The 24,041-nt window shown below is 40.3% G+C and overlaps 1 protein-coding gene across 24 annotated transcripts in view; it reads right to left on the bottom strand.

Moving 5' to 3' along the window:
• The window catches only part of FAM49B (family with sequence similarity 49 member B), a 167,259-nt gene that overhangs the window by 4,636 nt on the left and 138,582 nt on the right, over positions 1-24,041 (bottom strand). For all 24 annotated transcript variants that reach the window (XM_021088605.1, XM_021088623.1, XM_021088609.1 and 21 more), the window contains 8 exon segments: positions 22,015-22,136; positions 17,961-18,066; positions 11,278-11,414; positions 9,199-9,276; positions 7,086-7,202; positions 5,816-5,895; positions 4,414-4,540; positions 3,127-3,197 (listed from right to left, as the gene is read on the bottom strand). In XM_021088605.1, the coding sequence (XP_020944264.1) occupies positions 3,127-3,197; positions 4,414-4,540; positions 5,816-5,895; positions 7,086-7,202; positions 9,199-9,276; positions 11,278-11,414; positions 17,961-18,066; positions 22,015-22,136 (838 nt within the window).

Genomic DNA, 24,041 nt, shown 5'->3' with positions numbered 1-24,041 from the left:
GTAACCACTGCAGGATGAAGCCACCCCTAGCACCCCAAACCCACCACGTACCTCACTGAGATGTGAGAGAGATTCAATAAAGTCACAGACATGAAACTGCATTGTAAACCTACAGCTTAAATTGTGAGTTTTAAAAAGTTACTCATTATAACACTACTACATACCAGCAAGTATACTGGTTAACCTCACAAAACTTCCCAGGTGAAAAAGCAGCAGACACAATATGTTTCATTATGAATAAAAAATAGTTCAAGAGCTGAGTTATCTCTGCAACAAACATTTCTTTTCTGATTTCTATTATACATTTGGAAAGAAAACTAAAAACGGACTGGAAGCTCTTGCGTCATGGCGCTTTTCTTCCCCTTCCCTCAAAGGCAGGCCACCGTGTAGGAGACTCCAACCCCCCTCACTCACTGCCACTGCCCTCCTTTGCCTCACACCAAACTACTTTTACACTTTGAAAAATAAAAGTACACTCTGTTTGTTTGTTTGTTTGTTTGTTTTGGTCTTTGCCTTTTCTAGGGCCGCTCCCGCAGCATATGGAGGTTCCCAGGCTAGGGGTCTAATCAGAGTTGTAGCCACCAGCCTACACCATAGCCACAGCAACTCGGGATCCGAGCTGAGTCTGCAACCTACACCACAGCTCACGGCAACACCGGATCCTTAACCCACTGAGCAAGGCCAGGGATCAAACCTGAAACCTCATGGTTCCTAGTCGGATTTGTTAATCACTGTGCCACAATGGGAACTCCAAAAGTACACTCTGTGTTTTTAAATTAATGTTTGAAGCATAGTCCCTCCACAGAGTAAAGAAATATGTAATACTAAAAAACCCTAGGGAGTTCCCGTCCTGGCTCAGTGGTTAACAAACTAGTATCTGCTCAGTGGGTTAAGGATCCAGCATTGCCATGAGCTGTGGTGTAGACGGGCAGCTGCAGCTCCGATTCCACCCTTAGCCTTGGAACCTCCATGTGCCTTGGGTGCGGCCCTAAAAAGCAAAAAAACAAAACGAAACAAAACAAACCCCTAAGACCTCTATCACCTCTTACTCTAAAAAAAGATTTCCCGTCACTTGCTAACTTTGCAAGTCTAATCAATCAGAATGAAAAGGGCTTGGGAGAAAACTCAGGCTGACTGGGATACAGGACTCCTCAGACAGGGAAAAGGTAGGAAAGAGTCACAATATCATAAACATTGGTAAAACCAATGAAAAACCTTCAGAATAAAAAATTCCTATAAACTTAAGATTTATGATAGGCTTATGGCTGATGTTATAGGGATTTTTGTTGTTGTTATATTCCTTAATCATTCTGCTGTTCATTTAAATAGATCTCCTTTGTTTGGGTGGTCAATGCTTACAGAATACTTTTGATTATCTTTTTTTTTTTTTGGTTTTTAGGGCCGCACTCGCAGCCTAAGGAAGTTCCCAGGCTAGGGGTCCAATTGGAGCTAAAGCTGCCAGCCTATACCACAGCCGCAGCAATGCAGGATCCAAGCCACATCTGTGACCTACACCACAGCTCACGGCAACACACACTGAGCAAGGCCAGGGATCGAACGTGCAACCTCATGGTTCCTAGTCGGATTTGTTTCAGCAGCGCCATGATAGGAACTCCACTTTTGATCATCTTAATAAAATAATTTCATGGTTCCATGCAGTTGAAACGACACAGCCTAGATTTTGCTTTAGGACGTACCAGGTGTGACTAAGTAAGTATTCAAACAGAGTAATAATCTGTTTTGCTCATAAAACAAGTTGGGAACATAATACTCAACTGGAAATCATTTTACTCTATTAAGCGAACTACAATGCACTGGAATTAGAAGCAAAGATGGCTTAGCACTTCAAAAAGTCAGTAAATAAATATTTCTGTGTTCATATAATTTTTGTGTTCAAACACAAAATAATCAAGTAACGAACAAATTATCTTTTTGGGGGGAGGGGTCTTTTTGTCTTTTCTAGGGCCTCACCTGCGGCACATGGAGGTTCCCAGGCTAAGGGTCTTATCAGAGCTGTAGCCGCCGGCCAACGCCAGACCCATAGCAACTGGGATCCAGCCGTGTCTGCAACCTACACCACAGCTCAGGGCAACGCCAGATCCTTAATCCACTGAGAGAGGCCAGGGACCGAACCTGCAACCTCATGGCTCCTAGTCAGATTCATTAACCACTGAGCAATGTCAGGAAGTCCGTAAATCATCTTTTATTTAGGGAAATTATACTACCAATTAAATCTCTGTAGTTAAGGTGTTACAATGTACTGAGATTTTCATTTTAAAATGTATCAGGATTTTTAGGAGCTTTACTAATGAAATCAGTGAAGCTGAGGAGTTCCCACTGTGCCACAGCAGAAATGAACCCAACCAGTATCCATGTTACATGAACTGTGATGTAGGTCACACAGATCCCACGTTGCTGTGGCTGTGGCGCATGGGGGCAGCTGTAGCTCTGATTTGACCCCTAGCCTAGGAACTTAGACATGTCGTGGATGTGGCCTAAAAAAGTAAAAAAAAAAAAGCCTAGGCTGATAAGACATCGAATAATGACGGACTACTATTATTACGGGAAATGCACAAAAATAAGAAATCTGCCTTATGAACATAGAAATGTAATTATACTATTTTAAGGGAAAAGGGCAGTTATAAAAGAGTCTGTATGATATTATTTTATAAAACGATAACTATTATATAGAGCTATGACTACATACAAGTGTTAAAAAAAACTCTGGAAGGATATAACCAAAATGTTAAAAGTGGTTTATTTCAAAATAGGGAAGTTTCATTACTTCCTTATTTTTAAAATTTTCCTGTTTTCTGAATTTTATTTATAACTACTTTTATTAAAAAATAAGCAACCCCTGCTTCAAGAGGGGCAACAAGTGAAAGCCAAACTCTTTAGCAAATAAATGAAGCTATTTTCCTTGGTATGCACACGCGCGCGTGCGAACACACACACACACTATAAAAATATAGTAACCGATACTGGAAAGCAAGATTATCAGTAAGTAAAATGAGACCTTCACACATCTAACTTGAACATTTATACTCACATCCTTTGTGCGATTCACATTTGAAGCATTTTCTTACAGACGTTTTTCTATATACATGTACCTGTACACATACACACCTGAGAGCATTGAGAAGACCTTCTACGCTATTAGGTGGCTGGTCCTTAAGAACTTTGATACAACCTTTCATCTAAGAAGAAAAGGAAACAGAAAAGGTAACATATCCATTTTTTAATCTAACATTCTTTCTCAAAAGAGTAAAACCTAAGCCAGCTCCACAGCCATGGGACTCCAGGAAGCTGAGCCTGATTACTGTGAAAAAGCAGAGCACAGTAAAAATACCACAGGCTTTGGAAACCACAGGGATGTGGGTTTAAATCCTGGTGTGTTAGTCACTAACAATTATATCACAAATTTCTCTAAACTTTATGTCTCTATTCGTATACGGGAAATAACATCTACATCCTAGGAGTATTTTCAGAGTTAAATGAGAGAAATTGCTAAAATTCCTGGGACAGGGAGGTTCCTGCTGTGGCTCAGAGGGTTAAGAACCGAATACAGTCTCTTTGAGGATGAGGGTTGGATCCCTGGCCTCGTTCAGGGGGTTAAGGATCCAGTGCAGCTGCAAGTGGCGGTGCAGTTTGCAGCTGTGGCTTGGGTCTGATGTTGCTGTGGCTGTGGTGTCGGCCAGCAACTGCAGCTCAGACTTTCCCCCTAGACCAGGAACTTCCATGTGCTGCAAGTGCGGCTGTAAAAAGAAAAAAAAAAAAAAATTCCTGGGAAACAGTAATCACTCAATGAATTGTGACTTTTTTTCTATTTACATATGAATGAAGGCAAGAAGACTGGCTAGTAATCAGTAATCTACACAAGAACTGCGAAGAGCCTGAACTAGCTGTGAAAGGGAAACGGTTCTCAGCAAGTACTGGTTGTAATTCTCAAGAACCAGATGTGAGCGTGTAAGGAGAGAAATTACAAAGTAGAGAAACCCCGGGCTACAGCCACAAATGATTATGACTGTGGGGGAGGAAGGAAAATATGGAGTCTTCAGCTTTTTTCACTGGGGCACCTCTACTAGTTTTTAATATACATTTGGAAGTAAATCTTTATTTAAAATGGCCTTTGGCCAAAGGAATGAAAGGACAGAATAAAAAAAATTTATGTACATATATTGCCAAATATGCAGAAGTACGACTTATGGGTACTGAGGTTTCCCTACAAGGAGATACTCTTAAAAACAGTACAATTATCCTTCAACCATTCTCCTCCGTCTGTATACAGGCTATGAGAAATACTGGGAGAGGAGAGGAGAGGGGACCGAAATCCACCATTATCACTCAATTCCGTGACAGAGTGCAGCTTGTCAGCTCTTTGCAGAAGTGACTGGGAATTACAGTGTCACTTACATCAATTTTGGAAGTTTTGGCAAATGCTCCCACTGGATGTACGTGGTCGTAGAGTATTATGACGCCCACCATTACCCTCAAGCAGAATGACACTGTCTCCTCATTGGTGAACCTGCTTCTGTATTCCCTGAAGGGCAGAAAAGACATGCATGGATGAGGCGCAGCACCAACTCAGGAGCTGACCAATGCTCACAGTTGTCTCCCACCGAGACCTAAAAGGGACACTCACGTTATACCTCCATCTTCTCTGCACTGAGATTCCCAGAGCAATGCGGGGAGTGGAGCAGTTACCACCTGCATACTGTTCCTGTCTCGATATGCCCCTTGGTCTATGACCGCTTTTGCTCAGCAGAGATCAGACAGTTTCAGAGAAATCAAAAGTAGCCCCAAAGCAAAAGTCTGGGGGTGGTGCTTTGAAAGGCTGTCATCATCAATGTGATGAAAGAAGCCACGAGCTTAACAGAGCAAGTACATTTGCTACTCAGGGGCTAACTTGATCTACACACATCACTGTATTACTGGACTTAAATTTCCTAAATTTCAATCACATTCTTCTCTCACTTGGGAAAAAGGACTCTTGTCTCCTAGAAGGCAGCATGGCACAGCGGAAAGAGTCAAGAATCAGAATGGTGACATCCAAGCACATGTGTGGGGTCAGCCACTGTGCGGAAGTCCCTTCATTTCCCAGGACCTTCCTCCCTACAATGAGGAGGAGGAGGAGGAGGAGGAGGAGGAGGAGGAGGAGGAGGAGGAGGAGGAGGAATAGCTGCTCTCTTACATCTACAACGTCTTCCAATGAGACAGATTTGTAACAGTGCTTTTAAAAATAAAAAGCACCACAAAAACTACAGTTATCTTGTAAAACCATATGTTATTCATGAACACAGGAGGAATTCTTTCTGCCTACTGACAGGAAAATCCAGCCAGAAAATACTGTGGTACACATTATAAACGGCTCGAGAGAGAGGAGAAACCCTGAACAGAATTCAGGTTAGGGTTGGGGAGGGGGGAAGACAACAGAACTAAAATTGAGAGAAGGGGATACGGAGAATAATGCTAGCCCTCTGGCAATAAGGCAAAGTTCTCTACGAAAAGAGAATGAGAATGTTTGCAAGAGGCATAAGCAGAAGAGCTTCAGAGCTCGTCCCTGCTCCCAGAAAAGCACCACGGACTCCCCTCCGGAAAACTCCAAGTCTATGACTGGTCTGAGGCACCTGAACACCAATGATACTTTACTCTTAACCAGAACTTACATTAAACTGTCAAATTAGTTTGATTTTGTTCGTATGTTAGCATTATGTACTTGAGATATACTTGATTTCCACTTTCCAAATATGACTTGTTCATAGCTGTGATCATTTCAACAGGACTGTTAATGAGAAGAGGATTAGCAAATACTCACGGCGTTTCAAGCATGACTCTGCACACACTAGCCATGGTGCTTAGACAATCTGTGGTGTTTTCTATCGGTAAATTTTTATTCTGTAAAAATGTACGGAGAACAAAAAAAGTCAAAGTGAAAAACCGTTATTACCTAAGAAAAATTTAAAATCTAGCACAACATAAAAATTTTTAATTTAAAATCTGGTTCCTACTCTTAACTTTGTGATAAAATGCACTAGCGTCAAGATACTGTTCTAAGCTCTGAGGACACAGCTATGAGCAAGGCAGCCAAGATCCACCCTTCGCCCAAGAAGCCACTTGCATCCTAGGGCTGGGGAAACAACCACAACGTGCAGATAACGCCCCATGAGCCACAAGGTACTTGGGTTCGATCCTAAGTGCACTGGGAAGTCACTACAAACATTTTAACCAGAGGAGGAAGGGAATGTGGTTTATTTCTAAGATTACTTGGCTGCTCTTTGGCGAAAGGCCTGCAGTGGGTCAAGAACAGAAGAAGGAGTTCCCGTCGTGGCGCAGTAGTTAAGGAACCCAACTAGGAACCATAAGGTTGCAGGTTCGATCCCTGGCCTCACTCAGTGGGTTAAGGATCCGGTGTTGCCGTGAGCTGTGGTGTAGGTTGCAGACTCAGCTCGGATCCCGCATTACTGTGGCTGTGGCGTTGGCTGGTGGCTACAGCTCTAATTAGACCCCTAGCCTGGGAACCTCCATATGCTGCGGGAAGCGGCCCGCAGCAAAAAGACAAAAACAAAACAACAAAAAAAAAAACCCCAAACCAAACCAAACCAAACACACGGAAGAAATAAGAATCGTCAGAGCACAAATGCAGTAGTCCAGGTGAGAGGTGGTGGGCTCATCTAGAGAGGTAGTAAGGGGTAGCAAAGAATGACATTTTTAGCTTCAGGTATTCAGTAGGAAGAGCCAATAAGACTGCATGATGGGATGGATATAGGAGGTGAGACAAAGACAGGATGATAGCCTTGAAGTTGTTTACTAGTCCAGTGTTACAAGGGAAGGCTGGAGAAAAGGCAGAGTTGAGAAAAACAATTCAGACTTTGGTCGTGATGCCATTGAGGTGTTGACCATACATCCAAAGGGCGACTGCGAACAGGCAGCAGATGTGCACACGGGGGCCCAGGGCAGAGGAGATTCAGCGCACACTCGAGTCCACCAGCTTGGACGGCATTTAAAGTCAGGGGACGCAGTGCGATCCCATCTTGAAATGGGCAGAAGAGTAACAACACAAGGAGTAACTTCCCAGCAAGGCTTACCTCTGATACAAATTTTGTTGTGGCATCACTTAAGGTTTTCAGCATTGGGGTTGCCTCAGCATAAAACAAAGACATTCGATTTGCCAATTCATTATTTACTTCATTTTCTCCTTCTGCCTGTACGGAAAATAAAGACACCTGGTATCAGTTCATAAGCTATTAAATAATATAAAAGGACCAAGGCAGGATGCCTATCTAATGCTTGTTAAATTAATCTAATAAACACTCTTATAGACCCTCACGTGCACATAAAACTTAAATACTTTTAAAAAATAGATTAAAAATATTAAGAAAAATTTTTAAAGATTAACTTCTTTAAAAATATTTTAAATATTAAGCAATTAAAAAAAAACCTTGATGGGTTGCCTACTGTGTCTACAAGGGATCACTCCTCATGCTGTGGAAGTCAGAAGGGTGGCCCTGACATTGTACCTGGCTACATGAGGAGCACTAAGTATCCACTGAGCAACCACAAGAACAAGCAAAGAGGCAATGACAGAAAAGGGGGCGGGTCAGGGAAAGACTAAGTTGAACCGGAAGAAACTAAAATGGACTCATGGAAGAGTCAGGCTTTTGCAGGTGACGATGGGCAGGTACGTAAGAATTCCATCCAGCTGGTAGGAAGAAAATGCTTTCAAACGACTTGGGAGAGTGTAATTCAGTGTTAGCCAGCATAATAAGGGGCAGCCACTCGTGAAAGAGGGCTGGAAAGTAAAGCTGGGGTCAGACTCTAGAGCACCTTAAATGCTAGTTTAAGTTTTTTTCTTCTACCTGCACCAGGGAGCCAGTTACAGTGTTGGAAGAAAGGGTAACAATAAAGTTCATCTTCTAAATAAAGGCAACTAACAGCAGTGGGCAGACGGTACCAAGAAGACAGAGACGTATGTCAGAAAGGAAGTTCTGCACAGTTACACCATAGCTGCCGAAAAGCGAGTGGGAATTGTGACCGCAACTGGGACAGAAGTACCAAGAGATGAAATGGGCGGTGGTGAAGAGATCTGAGAGATCTCACTTGACAATGACTGGATTTACTTCTAATGATTGAGAATAAAAGGCAGTACAAAGATGACACCAAGGGGCTTGGCCTTGAGTGATGCCAGGATGGCTGCAGCAGAAGACTGGGTATTTTATTCTATTTCACATGGTGAGTATAAAAAGACAGAGAAGGTCAGCCTCATGGCAGGAACTTGTCTACGCAAAACCAAACTAATGCATATACCAGATGTTCATGGAAAAGAAATCTCTCCTCCAATCCAGGCCTGTCTTAGAGCAACCACCTCACAAAATAGTTATTCAATGGTCTCCTTTGGGTTTTTTTTTTTTTTTTTTAACCTCTTAGCCCATTTAACACTCCTTACATAATTATGTACTATTTCTTTATTAAATTATCTACTTGAGGTAAGGGCTGATCCTAGCAATCTCCTGTCTTTCATACCAATTAGTACAATGGTCTTGAAACTATCTAGGGAAGAAGACAGATATTTAAATATTTTCTTCCTATTTATGGTTTTACTTATGGCATTTGGCATCTCCGAGGTAGAAAAGGGTATTCAACAGCTTAAGGTGAGAAGTCAAAGGGCTAATAAGCCTAAAGGAACCAGAAGAAGTGCTCGGCTTGCCAAGCAGCAGGCAGAGAAGCCATTCTCTCCAACAGTCAGAGCAGACACAGACGTGATCCAAGAGCAAGACCGCACGACTCCCTTCCTGCCAATGCTAGTATTTCTCTCATCCCAGGGCAATTTTTCTCCAGGATTCCCCCATTCTAAGATTATGGAGACAAAAAACTCATAAGCACAAATCGACACAATTTTTGTGCAGTTAATTAAAATGAGAACACAAAGAGAATAATTTGTAAGTATCAATGTTATACAGACAAAAAGCAATTTTACTGAAGTAGTTGTGGGATAAGGAAATGGGTGAAAAAAATGGGTAAATACCATATGGTTTGCTACATTTTGCTCTTTCTTCCTACAGCTGTGGTTGCCTATAATTATTTTCCTACTAGTTTTGGCTTTATCTGAATGAGTGAACGAATGAGCAAATAAAAGATTAAACTGAACAAACTGAGAGTTGAATTATTATTATGACCCCCTAATTCAAAGTATTAACTTACTGGAACATTATTAATCCTCATACGACTCAATGTTCTTCTATAATAGCTGAAATCATTCTGTATGGCAGGATTTGTCATCTAAAAAAGATATTTGTGAAAGAAAAATGTGTTACGTACTATAGTGATAGTATAAAGATTAAGTGAAAGATCTCCTAAATACAGTTTTAACTAACTGACATGCCCCAATTTCTAATACCATTTTAAGAACTAAAATTGTTATTATCCAAGATGACTCTTTGCATGCTGTCCTCAGTCATTACAGAACATGGAAGACTGTGCAGACTGTTTTTCAGTCACAATATACTTCCCTTCTTCTCATTAATTTAACGTAATATACAGAAAGATTGTTAACCAAAAAATAGTATTACCAAATAAAGACAAAGAGGAATGGGCAGGCGCTCATTTGGGGTTGTTATAATAAAAGAGTGTATGTGTTTGCGCGCACATGTGTGTGTGCCGCACGTGTGTGTATGGTCATCAGGACAATCGTCAAATAGTCTATTTTATACACAAATCATTTGTGCTCAAAGTAACAAAAGAGAACAGTTGTCCATGACGTAATGTTTTCCGTTTTCTAGGCAAGGTACTTGAGACCCTAGAAAGTCAAAGGACCTTCCTCAAAATTGGTTATTGTGGTAGAGCCTAGAACTCAGGTCTCCTGATGTGCCATCTGATCCTTCTTTCTTTACTGACTCCTTGTAACAAAAGGACATTCAGGAGTTCCCTTTCGTGGCTCAGCAGTTAACGAACCCAACTAGGAACCATGAGGTTGCAGGTTTGATTCCTGGCTCAGGGGGTTAAGGATCTGGTGTTGCTGGGAGCTGTGCATAGGTCACAGACACAGCTCGGATCCCAAGTTGCTGGGGCTGTGGTGTAGGCCGGCAGCTGCAGCTCTGATTTGACCCCTAGCCTGGGAACTTCCATATGCTGCAGGTGGGGCTCTAAAAAACAAAAACAAAACAAAACAATCCCCCCCAAAAAACAAAAACAAAAAAACAAAAAGGACATTTATAGGTAGACAGATGGGGATGGGGGAGGGTGGGGGAGAAAGAAAGAGGGAGAGAGGAAGGGAGAGGGGGAAGGGGGGAGTGGAAGAAATAGAGAAAAAATATCTTAACATTTTTATTTAGAAGAATATTGAGAAAAACTGGGGATGAGCATTAAAAAATTACGAAAGGTCTGGAGTTCCTGTAGTGGCGCAGTGGTTAACAAATCTGACTAGGAACCATGAGGTTGCAGGTTCGGTCCCTGGCCTTGCTCAGCGGGTTAAGGATCCAGCATTGCCGTGAGCTGTGGTGTAGGTCGCAGACGCGGCTCGGATCCTGCATTGCTGTGGCTCTGGCGTAGGCCGGTGGCTATAGCTCTGATTTGACCCCTAGCCTGGGAACCTCCATATGCCGTGCGAGCGGCCCAAGAAATAGCAAAAAAAGACAAAAAATAAAAATAAAAAATTACAAAAGGTCAATACTGTTGTTTCAGAGATGATTTTTATTTTTTAAATTCTGGGGGGCTGTGCCTGTGGCATCTCAAAGTTCCCGAGCCAGGGATCAAACCCATGCTACAGTGGTGACACCAACCACTGCAGTGACAACGCTGGATGGTTAGCCCGCTGCTCCACAAGGGAACTTCCAGAGATGATTCTTAAACAAAAATTAAATAAAAACTGAATACTGGGTAATTTGCTGGTTGCTATGAATATATCAAAAGTCCTGTATAATTTTTTTTTTCTTTTTACAGCTGCAGCTGCGGCATATGGAAGTTCCCTGGCTAGGGGCCAAATTGGAGCTAGAGCTGCCGGCCTACACCACAGCTCATGGCAATGCTGGACCCTTAACCCACTGAGTGGGGCCAGGGATCAAACCGGCATCCTCATGGATACAAGCTGGATTCTTAACCCAGTGAGCTACAATGGGAACTCTAAGACCTGTATTAATTTTTACATCTAGTTTTCAAATTTTTGCTAAGGACCAGTAGACAGCATTTAAACACTTTTTAACAAGGTCTCCAGGCATTTCCTTCTAGTGCTCTTGGAAAGACTCACAATTTACGTAACAACGAGGACCAGCAGAACAACCCTACCTTGAGTTCATCAAACCGGAGTGTAAAATGAAGAATTTCTGCGAACTGTTTAGCAAGAGCCTGCTCTCGCTCTAGATGCTGGGTGGGAGAGTATGGGGTACTTGTCAAGGCTCCCAGAAGACCTCTTAAGGCTGCTTCTAAAAGAAAAAAAATTAAAAGAGTGTTTGCATCTCTCTGATATTTGTTTATTAAAAAGTGAGCAATTTTAAAATGTTTTGATTTCAATTCCTATAAAAGTAAGGACTCTTTAAAAATCAGATTATCTAAACACTCAAACTGAATACTGTTTACCAGAACAAAAACCCTGAAGAGACTAACTTGGTTTCTGTAAACCCCAATTCAGAATCATGCAGAATGTCAATCTGAATGAAATACCAGGACCAAAGGACAGTTCTCACACATTCACATTCTACACACTGTTAATTTTTACGACATGGTAACTGCCACCTACAGCTAAGTAACTTCTTCAGTGGCACTGTGACCACAGGAGCAAATCTGTAAATGGATATGAACGAATTACTTGGCATACTTTGAACATGCTGTTTATTTATAAACACCAAGTGCTTTCTCTCAGCCACTAAATGAAACCAAATATTTAGTTTAATAACCAGCTTCCTGAGTGTTTTAGAGCTTGGTATCTCAGAACCATAATATAAATATTCTAACTCATTATATAAATAAAACTTGTCCCCCTTTGAAACAACTGATATTTTTGAAATGCCAAGTTAATAAATGCTATGTTTAAAAAGTGAAATACTGATATTTCACTTCAAAGAACTAAACACAGATATCAAACTAATTCAGTTACAGATTACAGAATCAGTAAACAATGATAGATTCTACTCAGAGAAAACAAGAACTTAACAGAATTAGATGGTGATCTGACATTAATGAATGCCAGATTAATATTTATTAATAACAAATTTACGTTAGATCATCAACCTTTAATCTAAAAAAAACCTAACTCTACCGTTTATGAAGACCCAATTACAAAACAACATCCATATCGTGCATTTAACCCAGTCGGTCATTTAACCTTCATCATTAACTCTGGCATAAGCATTACAGATGGATAACTGAATTTCAAAGAAGCTAGACCCCCAAGGATATAGCTCATAAATGCCAGGTGTTTCTGATTTCGCAGCCCCATTCTTTCCACCAATAAACTGCTTCTCAAATAAAGCGACATTCTTTTTTTTGTCTTTTTGCCTTTTCTAGGGCTGCTCCCGCGGCATATGGAGGTTCCCAGGCTAGGAGTCGAATTGGACCTGTAGCCACCGGCCTACACCAGAGCCACAGCAACACGGGATCCAAGCCACGCCTGCGACCTACACCACAGCTCACGGCAACACCGGACCCTTAACCCACTGAGCAAGGCCAGGGACCGAACCTGCAACCTCATGGTTCCTAGTTGGATTCGTTAACCACTGCGCCACGATGGGAACTCCCTAAAGCGACATTCTAACTAGGCTTCTGTAACCTTATAGAAGATTAATTTATTGATTACTCCAATAGTAAGTACTCTTTATGTGTCAGGTACTGAGCTGAACACTTCAAAGGCATTATTTGTAATCCACACAGTAACTCTAAATGATAGTTATCTTTTTTTTTTTAAATAGAAAGTCAGAAGATGTATTGGTGGTCTAATATGTGCCAGGCACTGGGGAAACAAAGATGAAGAGGACACACCCTACGCCCCACAGAGAGCCTAATTACACAGAGGGAAGACAACTTATTCCAGTTGGGAGCTATGCTGAGAAGTACCATCTGGCACCATGAAAATGTACAAAAATAGGACCTCACCTAGTTGAAGACTTCAGGAAATGATCTCCCTGAATGCATGACATCCGGGCTGAGACTGGACTGTGCACTAAGGATGAGCGAGAGTCTGCAAACAGTGGAGACAGATCCTGAACTGAGAAGAGCACGACACAGAAGAGAAACTGCAAGAGGACCAACACAGGTGGAACAGAGAGGCAAGAGTTCCTGCTGTGGTGCAGCAGGTTAAGGGTCAGGCGTCTGCAGCCTGGATTCGATCCCGGGCCCAGGAACTTCCATGTGCCTTGGGTGTAGCCGAAAAAGAAAAAAGAAAGAAAAAAAAAAAAAGGAGCATAACCTAAGACTAAAGCAATATGCACGTCGTCTGTGCGCCACATGAAGCACCCTGGCCTTGTTATCCTAACATCCCTGGAGAAACTTTTTAGGCAGGGTAATGACATCATCAGAGTAGCATTTAAAAACTCCACTTAAGGGAGTTCCTGTCGTGGCGCAGTGGTTAACGAATCCGACTAGGAACCATGAGGTTGTGGGTTCGGTCCTTGCCCTTGCTCAGTGGGCTAACGATCCGGCGTTGCCGTGAGCTGTGGTGTAGGTCGCAGACGCGGCTCGGATCCCGCGTTGCTGTGGCTCTGGCGTAGGCCGGTGGCTACAGCTCCGATTCGACCCCTAGCCTGGGAACCTCCATATGCGGCGGGAGCGGCCCAAGAAATAGCAACAACAACAACAACAAAATACAAAAAGACAAAAAAGAAAAAAACTCCACTTAAAAACAAACTACAGACTATGGGAGTATGGCTGGCTTACAGAAGTGCAAGAGTGGACATGATGGTCAATAAAGAAGAAAAAAATTTTTGGCTGTTTTGAAAAATGGTTTACTTTTCCCAATATTCAATTGATGCGTCAACATTAATGTAAGGGGAAAATAAAGTCTGAGGGATTTTATCAAGACTCAGGTTTAACTTCAGCATTCAAAGTGCTCTACCACCCTGGGGAATGGGAGACATTTCCCACACCCACCTCAAAGGGTGGAGTCGTGTCGTGCGGCTGAGTTGAGATGGCCAATGACCACAGGGGGAGAACTTTTGTCCTGAATGGCTAAAGTCCTCAATGGCAGAGCTACCAGAAAAGAGAAACTCCAGATGATACACTGCTTATTTGCCTTTGAAGCAGCTAGATTAGGCTGGGGGCCTTTGCTAATTCAGTACTATAATGCCCTGTAACAAAATGAGAATCAGAGACAGGGTTCCAAAAGTGGCTCAGAAAGGGAGGTCAAAGAAGAGATGACACAGGGATTGGTCTCTCTCTTTACTGGCCACACTCAGGCATGCGGAAGTTCCCCTACCAGGGACTGAACCTGTGCCAAGCAGCAACCAGAGCCACTGCAGTGACAACATTGGATCCTTACCCTGCTAAGCCATAAAAGAACTCCTGGGATTGGCATCTCTGATGAAGCTCCTAAAACAAAACCATGTGGTTATGATTCTTATAAAAGGTATATGGCAAGGAGGAAATGAGTGGGCTACATAAGCCCTAAATTCTGGAAGAATTTAGCTGTTGACCAGGGCAGAAGCCAAAGCTACGTAGGAAGACTGTAAGGAAGAGACTGAGTGGGAGAAATAAAGACAGATTAGTCCACAAAGCAGATCGACTGGATGACTAGGAAGAGAAGCCTCCTTTAGCGATAAGATCATTTTATTCTCACCAGTTGTCACCCATCACTGTCAAAGACCAGCCCTTGAATCCTCAGCAGAGAACCCAAAGGATATAGACTGTGGGGAATTTCAGACAGCCAAGAGATAAGACCAAATTATTATGGGCACTTTAGAACTTTTTGAGTAGATTTTGATACATTTAGCCTAGTGAAAAGGTGTCAACGTGCTGGATAGACTCATTCATTATGACCCCTGGAGGTGGCCCCCAGAAGCCCCTGGAACAGGAGGAAGACTGATACACAAAGCAGATCCCACAACCTTCCCTCAGGTAGCTGCCTCAACTGGGAAGGCCTCAGGCTGAAACAAGCAAGGACAGGATGGTTCCCATGCCAGCAAGGTTCAACTATGTTGGCAAAGTTCAGTACCTTCCACATTAGTCAAGTGAGCCCTTCCCTGCCCTTCTATAAATATGCAAACTAGCAAGGGATCAGGGTCCCCCTTCTGCAGACACCCCATGGTTTACTTGTAGAGCTCCAGCCAAGCCACACTCTCTGTGGGAGTCTGAAGGGCCGCATGCATCTGCACGGCTGTGAGATGCTCTGTGTGCTGTTTGTGGTGTTTATCCTCATCTCTGGCTCAACAGTGAGGTAGGAAGAAAAGAGACGAAAAGGTTAAGTGGACTTAAAGCAGAGAGCTCAACTGACTGGAGGTCCAGACAGGATACCAAAGCTCAGAGAATTTAAATGATGTAACCAAGACCACACAGCTCCTAATAGCAAACACCAGAATTCAAACACAGGCCATTATGCCTCCAAAGCCTAAAATCCATTATTACTGCTTCTTCTTAATACCAAGCACATATGTGATATATCAGACGTATGTTTTCATTAATCCACCACTTACTCATTCAACACTGAGTTCCTATCATAGGCAAACAAGGATATTGTTTCCTGTCAGCAAGAAAACTGGAAATTATGAACGAGGTTACTATGGCCAAGAGATGAGGAGTAAACCACCAAATTTTCAATTTGTACGTTGCTCATGCCTTTACAAAAACCCCTCAACTACAACAATGAAGATTCAAGGCTCTCACACGACAATAAAAACAGATAGCTTTTTGCTATTACCTATGTTAATATATCCTCTGTTGAAATGAAACAGAACACCTGTGTTTAAACACACACCACTAGCCTGATTTAACTCCAACAGTCAAAATATGAGAAAAACATGTCTGACTAGTTTGGCCTATTTTACAATTCTTTTTTTTTTTTTTTTTCCTACTGGCAAATGATAAAAGACAAAGATAAGCTTCAATATCTAAAGCAATTTAACTTCAAAAGCAGGTAGGAACGAGCAACACAAGAAAAACTCTAAATAAGTAGAATTGAAGATAACCAAGATGAAAAATCCTAGGCTCTCTGAGGTTACAAAGCTAAAGCTATAGATATCATAAATTCTTGATTGAAAGAACTGATTGTCATGCTTGGAGAAAATAATTTATAACTCTTATTTCTAGCAAGAAACGGATAATCAAGGAGTTCCTGTTGTGGCCCAGCAGAAAAGAATCTGACTAGTATCCATGAGGTTGCAGGTTTGATCCCTGGCCTTGCTCAGTGGGTTAAGGATCCAGTGTTGCTGTGAGTGGTGGTATAGGTCACAGACACAGCTCGGATTTGGTGTTGCTGTGGTGTGGTATAGGCCAGTGGCTACAGCTCCAGTTCAACCCCTAGCCTGGAACTTCCATATGCTGCGGGTGCGGCCCTAAAAAGACCAAACAAAACAAAACCAAAACAAAACAAAAAAAAAGAGGATAATTTACACTGACACTTCTATCTTAACTATTACCTGTCTTAGCATTAGTGTGCACTGCATCTAAGGAAAAATAGCAAAAAAAAATTTTTTTTTTTAAATGGGCATAAAAAAAAAACCCCAAAACTTCGGAGTCCCTGCTGTGGCATAGTGGGTTAAGAATCTGACTGTGGCAGCTTGGGCCAATGCAGAGGCATGGGTTTGAGATTCTCCGGCCTGATGCAGTGGGTTAAAGGATCTGGCATTGCCACAACTGAGGCTTGCATTCAATCCCTGACCCGGGAACTGTCATACGTGGCAGGTGCGGCCATTTGGGGAAGAAAAAAAAAAAAAAGAATTTCAATTTTAAAGCAGAGGTTGCAAACACAAATGGCTAAGTAGTTAATATAATATAAAGAGAGAAAAATATAAAAGAACAGGATGCAGTAGGAACCTACTGCAATCTAGAAAGCATGTGCCCTAACTAAGGGGCGCAGAGTCGGCCTGCCGTTTAGCTTTACCAACTGAGGGGCAGATTAACTCATCAACTGTTGCCTAAGCTACTGATTTTTCCAAAGCAACCAAAAGATTTCACACACACACACACACACACACACACACACTAACATCTCAGGTCTAAATTTAGCTTGAGACCCTGACTTCAAGTACTGGTTTTCCCATTAAACGTATGTACTCAAAACACCTATTATTACTACGATTCAAAAATCAAAACTATATGAAAAAATTTGTCAAAAACTTAAATTCAAATGTTTGAAATTTCTGATGCCTATCCATACCTTTCCTCCCCTACAATCCCAACTTTACAGAGTCAAGCTCTTCTAATTCACCTCTTTCAAATTACACTAGCAGCCAAATGGCTAAATCTCACCTCATCTACCTCCTCCTTCTCCAAGAACCCCAATTTTGCTTAGTCATTATATTAAAGGCACAATTTTGATTTCTGAGTAATTTTTCCCATGTAAGGGAAAAAACAAATGGTTTTGAATTCTTGTTACGTAATAACTCCCTAGATAATTTCACGTACAACACTAGCTTCCTATTTCTCATCCTGTACAGTTTTAGGTACATGAACTTCTCGTCATCAGCAATGAGCTTCAGAACATAAAAATCTAAATAACCCAGAAGCCCAAGGACGAGTTCCCACATAAGGGAAGGATCTGCTACAGAACTGAAGAGAAAGTCTACCAGGTGATTTTCTCATGATAGTAACGGGACCTTTCAGGCTGCAAAGCATCAGAGATTTCCCTATGGAAGATATAACTGATTGAGAAAATACTCAAGAGCATGTGGTCAAAAGGGATGACTATAATCTTATAGTCTAACAAGCTTTACTACATAATATATACATTCAGCAATGTAAACAAAGTATTATAAGTAACTTCTAGTATCAATAATTGCTTTTTTTCACTAGGGAAGTCATAATGACAAAAACTTTCAACTTACCTAACCTCTGAGAAAATTCGTAAAATTTCTTTAATTTGCCTACTAGTGGAACAACTGCACCCCATGCCTTCTCTTGCAACTTCTCATCTGCTGGATGTTGGATTGCCTTCAAAATCCAAAGAATAAAAATAGTTAGATTTTTAAAAATCACAATAGTACTATTTTCACATTATTTAAAATACAGGTTTCAGCAAACACAGGAAACCCTAGTATAATCTATGAAATTCAGAATAATGGACCCATGAATGCTGAGAGTGGCCCTCTCAACTCCATGGATACTTTAAACCTATTACAACACATTCTTTGTTACCGTTGCAATGGCTATGGATCGAATGGAATAAAAACAAACACGAAATATGTTTATATTATATGCCTTGATACCTTTTAGAGCCACAAAAGAAACCATTTTATATTGTTTCCCATATCACAGATAGGCTTTCTTAGAAATTCTTTGTTTAAGGATTATTTTAGTGGAATAAAAGGAAACCAAAAAAGCAAGGCAGTAAGTGAAATAAGATCTTGACTCTTGGAAAAGGCTGATGTACTCTCAGTAATTCAAATTCCAGGGTCGGTCCAAACTAGCTTTAAAAAAGTTATCGAACACTTCAGACCCTAAATCAACCTGTAAACTGTGATTTAGAAATTATGGCTTATTCCCTCCCTATTAACTAAAATTCTGTTCTGGAATCTAGGATTTCTTGAATAAGGTGAAAAACCAGTTTCAAATGGGAAAGTGGAGAAAATAACACATAATCTAGAGACTCTAATATCAACATGAACAGGCTCTTTCTTTCTTTCCTCAGACATCCAAACCATCAGGCAATCATTTGTAAATAGAGAGGGTTACTCCCAAAGAAATATATTTCCTTGCTTTCGCCTTCCTGTTGCTTATGGATACTTTTCTTGATCCTTTTTTTCCCCACGACCTGATTTGCTTTCTCTAACATCTTCGAATGAGCTAAACACACCATTTGAAAGATATGAAATGCACAGCCAATACCTGTTTATAACATTATCAAAAGATGTAATGGCAGGCTTAGATTCTTTCCAAGACGCTAGCACTGACTCCATCCACAAAATCAAAAAATAAGAAAGCAAAATAAAATTGAAACCAGATAGATGGAGAAGACATGTCAAGTAAACAAACTTTAAGCTACAAACTTAAAAAATGGGCTAAACATTATTTAAGCAATCTGCTTTACAAGCTTGCCACTATATTCAAATTTTCTTGATTTTTTAAAATATAAATAAGAGTCTGAAATGAATCCTATTTATATGACTACCTAGAAATAGTGCAATGTTAAAGAAAACCTCACATTACAAGATGTAACAATCCTTATTTCACATTAATATGAATATTTGAAAGAGACTTTGATATTATCCTGATGTATATGAAGGAAAAAAAAAACAAAAAACCCTTTTAGCCTCAAGCCCAGTCTCAATGGTTTTACATGAAGTAGTAAAAATTCATGTTTTACTATTTGGGAAATAAACAAATAGACACAATTTTTAAATTTATTTTCTTCTCTTCAGAAGCCTATCCAACCTTTCTTGCAAGGATCTAAAAGTGATTTTCTAGACATCAACCCATTCTCATAATATTAAAATGCTCTAGCAAATGTCACTGATTTTCATAACTGAATGAAGTTAACTATTTCCCTGGCCTTGCCTTGCTTACATTTAGAACTGAACACATTTACTCCTCTTTTATTGTAGTATTTTATGGTTCGCCTTACAGAATTCTGAGTCTTTCTTCTCTCAGATGGGTTTTACTGCTGTTAGATAGCACTTCTGGAACAGTACCCACCGTAGCTTAACATGTGAAAGGGCACTCAGTAAAGCGTCAATAGTGGGTCTGTCATGGAGTAGGTAGTATGACTCATTTCAAAAATGTTAACACTTCTGGATATATCAAAACATTATCGGAAAGTACTTGTTTCTCTCTCTAGAGAAATTAAGAATTTCAAAGAAATGGTTACATGCCTTCACTTACTGAAATCTTAAGGTTTTACTCAAGCTAAAGACACTGGCAAGATTAGTCTAAAGCTCTTTCATTTATTTCTTCAACAGCTACTAACTGCTTATTGCACTGTACTAGGAGCTGATAACACAAAAGTAGGTAAAAACCAAGTTTATGTACCCTCCTCAAGCTAAAGCTGCAGCAGTGAAGATATAAACATCAAATATCAAATTTTTTTAAGTGATGGCTATCATAAAAGAAACATGAGCAAAGTGCCAGGGCAAAAGAGTGCAGCGAAAAAGAGTATTATTGAGATTTGAAGAAAAGGTATGAATTGAACAGGAAAAGAAAAAAGAAGGGCATATTCCAGACAAAAACAAAGGCAAGGAACTTATACACGTGCAAGAAACATCTGGGACACAAGCAGTCCAGTGCAGGAGAGGTAAAACACAGAATTTACACCATCTATAAATTCCCTATTAGCAGCTCCTGTTGTGGCGCAGGGTAAACGAATCCGACTAGGAACCATGAGGTTGTGGGTTTGATCCCTGGCCTCACTCAGTGGTTTAAGAATCCGGTGTTGCCGTGAGCTGTGGTGTAGATCACAGATGCGGCTGGGATCTGGTGTGGCTGTAGCTGTGGTATAGACCAGCAGCTGTAGCTCTAATTTGACCCCTAGCCTGGGAACCTCCATGTGCTTCAGGTGAGGCCCTAAAAAGACCAAAAAAAAAAAAAAAAAAAATCCCTATTGCTGACACCACCAACTGCTAATCTAACTAGAAACCATGGTTTCTAACTCCTCTTTCTCCTCCACATTAAACATCCAGTCTATCACCCAAACCTCTGGCCCCTTGGTCCAAAACACTTACTGAATTGTCATCTTCAGGTGTCTACACTTAATTCTTCCTTCACTAGTACTCCAAATGTCATTAGAGGAGACAAGTTAGATATGGAATGTAAACCCAAGAGATCAATCCTTGATAACCTCTACACTATTAAGTTATAGAGAAGAGACACAGAAACACAAGGGTGGGAAAAAATGAAGCAACAAAGTGTGAGCTATGCCTTCAAGAACTGTGGTAATGAGAAAAAAAAAGAGATAAGGTTCAGAGGCCAGGGAGTTTCTTCAGGTAGTACAGGACACCTGAGTATGTGTACGTGCTGAGGAGAAGGAGTCAATAAAAGAAAAACATAAAGAAGATGTAATTAAGGAGTTCCCTTCGTGGCGCAGTGGTTAACAAATCTGACTAGGAACCATGAGGTTGTGGGTTCGATTCCTGGCTTCGCTCAGTGGGTTAAGGATCCAGTGTTGCCATGAGCTGTGGTGTAGGTCACAGACATGGCTCGGATATCCATTGCTGTGGCTCTGGCGTAGGCCGGTGGCTACAGGTCCCGACCCCTAGCCTGGGAACCTCCATACACAGCGGGAGCAGCCCTAGAAAAAGCAAAAGGACAAAAAAAAAAAAAAAAAGAATGTAATTAAGAGAAAGACATTAGAAGTGTAAAGTTCCAGAAAAGAGTGGAAGAATAAACTTAGAGAAGTTAGTCTTGGTAAGAAGCGGGGACACAGCTTCTTTTGAAAAAACAGAAGAAATGGATGGAAACCTGGAAAAGTTCAGAGGTTTGGGAGAAAAGCAAGCGGAGAGAGACCACACCAAACATATGCTCTGTGGTGTAAAGTCATTAGACAGAGTGAGGGGGTCCAGCCCGCATGGATGGTTTCAGCGTTCTCCTAGGAAGCTTGGGAGGAACAGAAAAGCAGAAAAGCCACGCACAGTTTGATGTGCTCACCTCCCTCCACGATCACTATGACGAGCAGTCTCACCCCACCCCCCAACGGATACTGTAAATTTCAGGTGTGATGACAGTAAACCAAAAAATAAAACTTTCTTTAAATACACATAATTTACATATTTATAGAACCTTGTTTTCCTTTTACACTTACATCACTGTAACCACTTTTGAAATAGTGCAAGTGACCATTCTTTAAACACAATACTCAAGATGCAATAGACAAGTACAGAAAACAAAGGATTAAAAGAAGAGGAGCGTAGTAATTTTGAGTTTACTGGAAAATGTATAAAGATGCTTTACCTCTCGTATTTCATGGCCAGCTCCTCTATATGACTGCAAGTCCTCCAAGATGCCCTCTGCATCTTTTAGCACTACATTCACCTGATTATAAATTTCCTTCTCAGATTCTGTAGGCTGGGCATCTAAACAGCAGGAAAGCACAAGAAAATTGACAGTCACGTGATTTTTTTTTAAGTACATGTATAATAACTCTGAGCAATGAATAATCCAGTTTTCTAAGGATGACTAACATTGACTATTTTGCCACATGCTAACTTTGCACTTCTTAGAAAGACTGATAGTTTTTCCATAGTTCTGCACTTGAATAATTAGCCTTAAGTTGATAAATATCACAAAGAGGCAAGGAACACCAAATATTACTGTTTATTTTAGGTTATAAGTTATAATGTGGTATATTAAATAAACTTGAGAATTATAAATCAAAATTTAAACCGAGTGCTCATAATCACTGTTTGTACTACACTCATCACTAGGTGTAATGACTGTAAATGCCTGAGTAATGATCTATTTTAATGCAACAGAAATGAAAGGCCTACTAATATATCTTGTTCATCTCTTAAGACAAGCTATTTTCTGAAAAAGTTTATTTTAATGATTGAGTTTTGATATAATAAATTAGAAGCTTTTTTAAAAGGATTTTTAGATGCTCCCCTTTCCTAGAAACTGCTTTATATTCTGTAGCAATGAACTTCTCTGCTGATGAACAAAAGGTACAGATTCCTGTGCAGAGGAGTTCTGATTATGAAACTGCTCCAGAATTACTAGGCTGCTGAAAACTAGAAGCTTTAAGGTATGATACTATCACTGAAACGTGGAAATACTAAAGCAAAAACTGAGTTGCTATACATATTTGGGACTGAGTGAGAGAGGAAAAATGAAGGGAGAATTAAACTTATAAAAAGCATAATGGGGAACACAAACATATGGGCATTTCCATCACCTGCGGTGTTAGCCACAGAACATGGGTTACTAGATGACTAAATTTGGATTTCTCTCTGTTAGTCTCAAAGTGACAAAAACCCTATTTTTAACACCCTGGTAATTTGCTTCTCTAAGGATAAATCCTTTGTAGTCAATAAATTTTGTTGAGACAAACGGATGATCTATGAAGAAACCGAGTTTTTCCATAAATCTTTCCAACAAGACCCCATTCAATACTACAGATAAGGCATAAAGCACTTAAAATGATCAATATTTTGATTTCCATATGTTTTAGACAGCATTTGTGGTGTCAGAATTCTTCCATGCTAAAATTTTCTCTTGAACTGTGGAGGTAGGGGAAAGAGACTAAATTTATAATATGAATTAAGAATATTTCTGATAAATCTCTGTTTACCAATCACATAAAACTAGTACCTAGACTTCTCTGTATAGACTCCACCTCTCCACAAATATACAAGGCTCTTTTGATTCCCTTCCCTAGAAAATTTTTAAAAACTTAGTTCACACATCAAACTAGGCGTTCAGATGTCTGCAACTTTATTTTGCACTTGGGGCAAGTCATAATTCAATTCCATCTATTAAACTTGCCAAATAGTCAAAAATATATCATTTACATTTTTAAAGCAACAATTACAATACTAAATTTTAATTTTAACATACTTAAGACAGTACTACAGCAACAATAAGTAACATTCACATGCAAAAGCCAACTTAAGAATGTGTGTTCTCATATCTGTTCCCTTATTTTTCAAATTCTCTTTAAGAAATCAGCTATTTTTTAAATGAAAATGCTATGACAAAACAATTACACAAGAGGAATCAACTGAAAATTAAAAAGACTCTGTGTCCAAAGCTACAAAAGTATGACTAGGAGCAAATACTGATATTGTAGCTAAATGATTTCTTAAAAATCAGAGCCTGTCATTTAGCAGTAATATTTTTTCACATTTAGCCAGACCATAGTCTCCAAAGTCATGGTTAGACACACTCTAAAAAAAAAGTACACCTTAACAACTTTTATACTTACACCAGATGCAGTAGAGAAAAACAGTTTACATGCAAAAGACAGCAATTTTATATTTTTT

This window comes from Sus scrofa, chromosome 4 (genome assembly GCF_000003025.6).
Source record: "Sus scrofa isolate TJ Tabasco breed Duroc chromosome 4, Sscrofa11.1, whole genome shotgun sequence".
NCBI classification, from domain to species: Eukaryota; Metazoa; Chordata; class Mammalia; order Artiodactyla; family Suidae; genus Sus; species Sus scrofa.
Note: the sequence above shows the minus strand (reverse complement) of the source record. Positions and strands in the feature narration are given on the sequence as shown.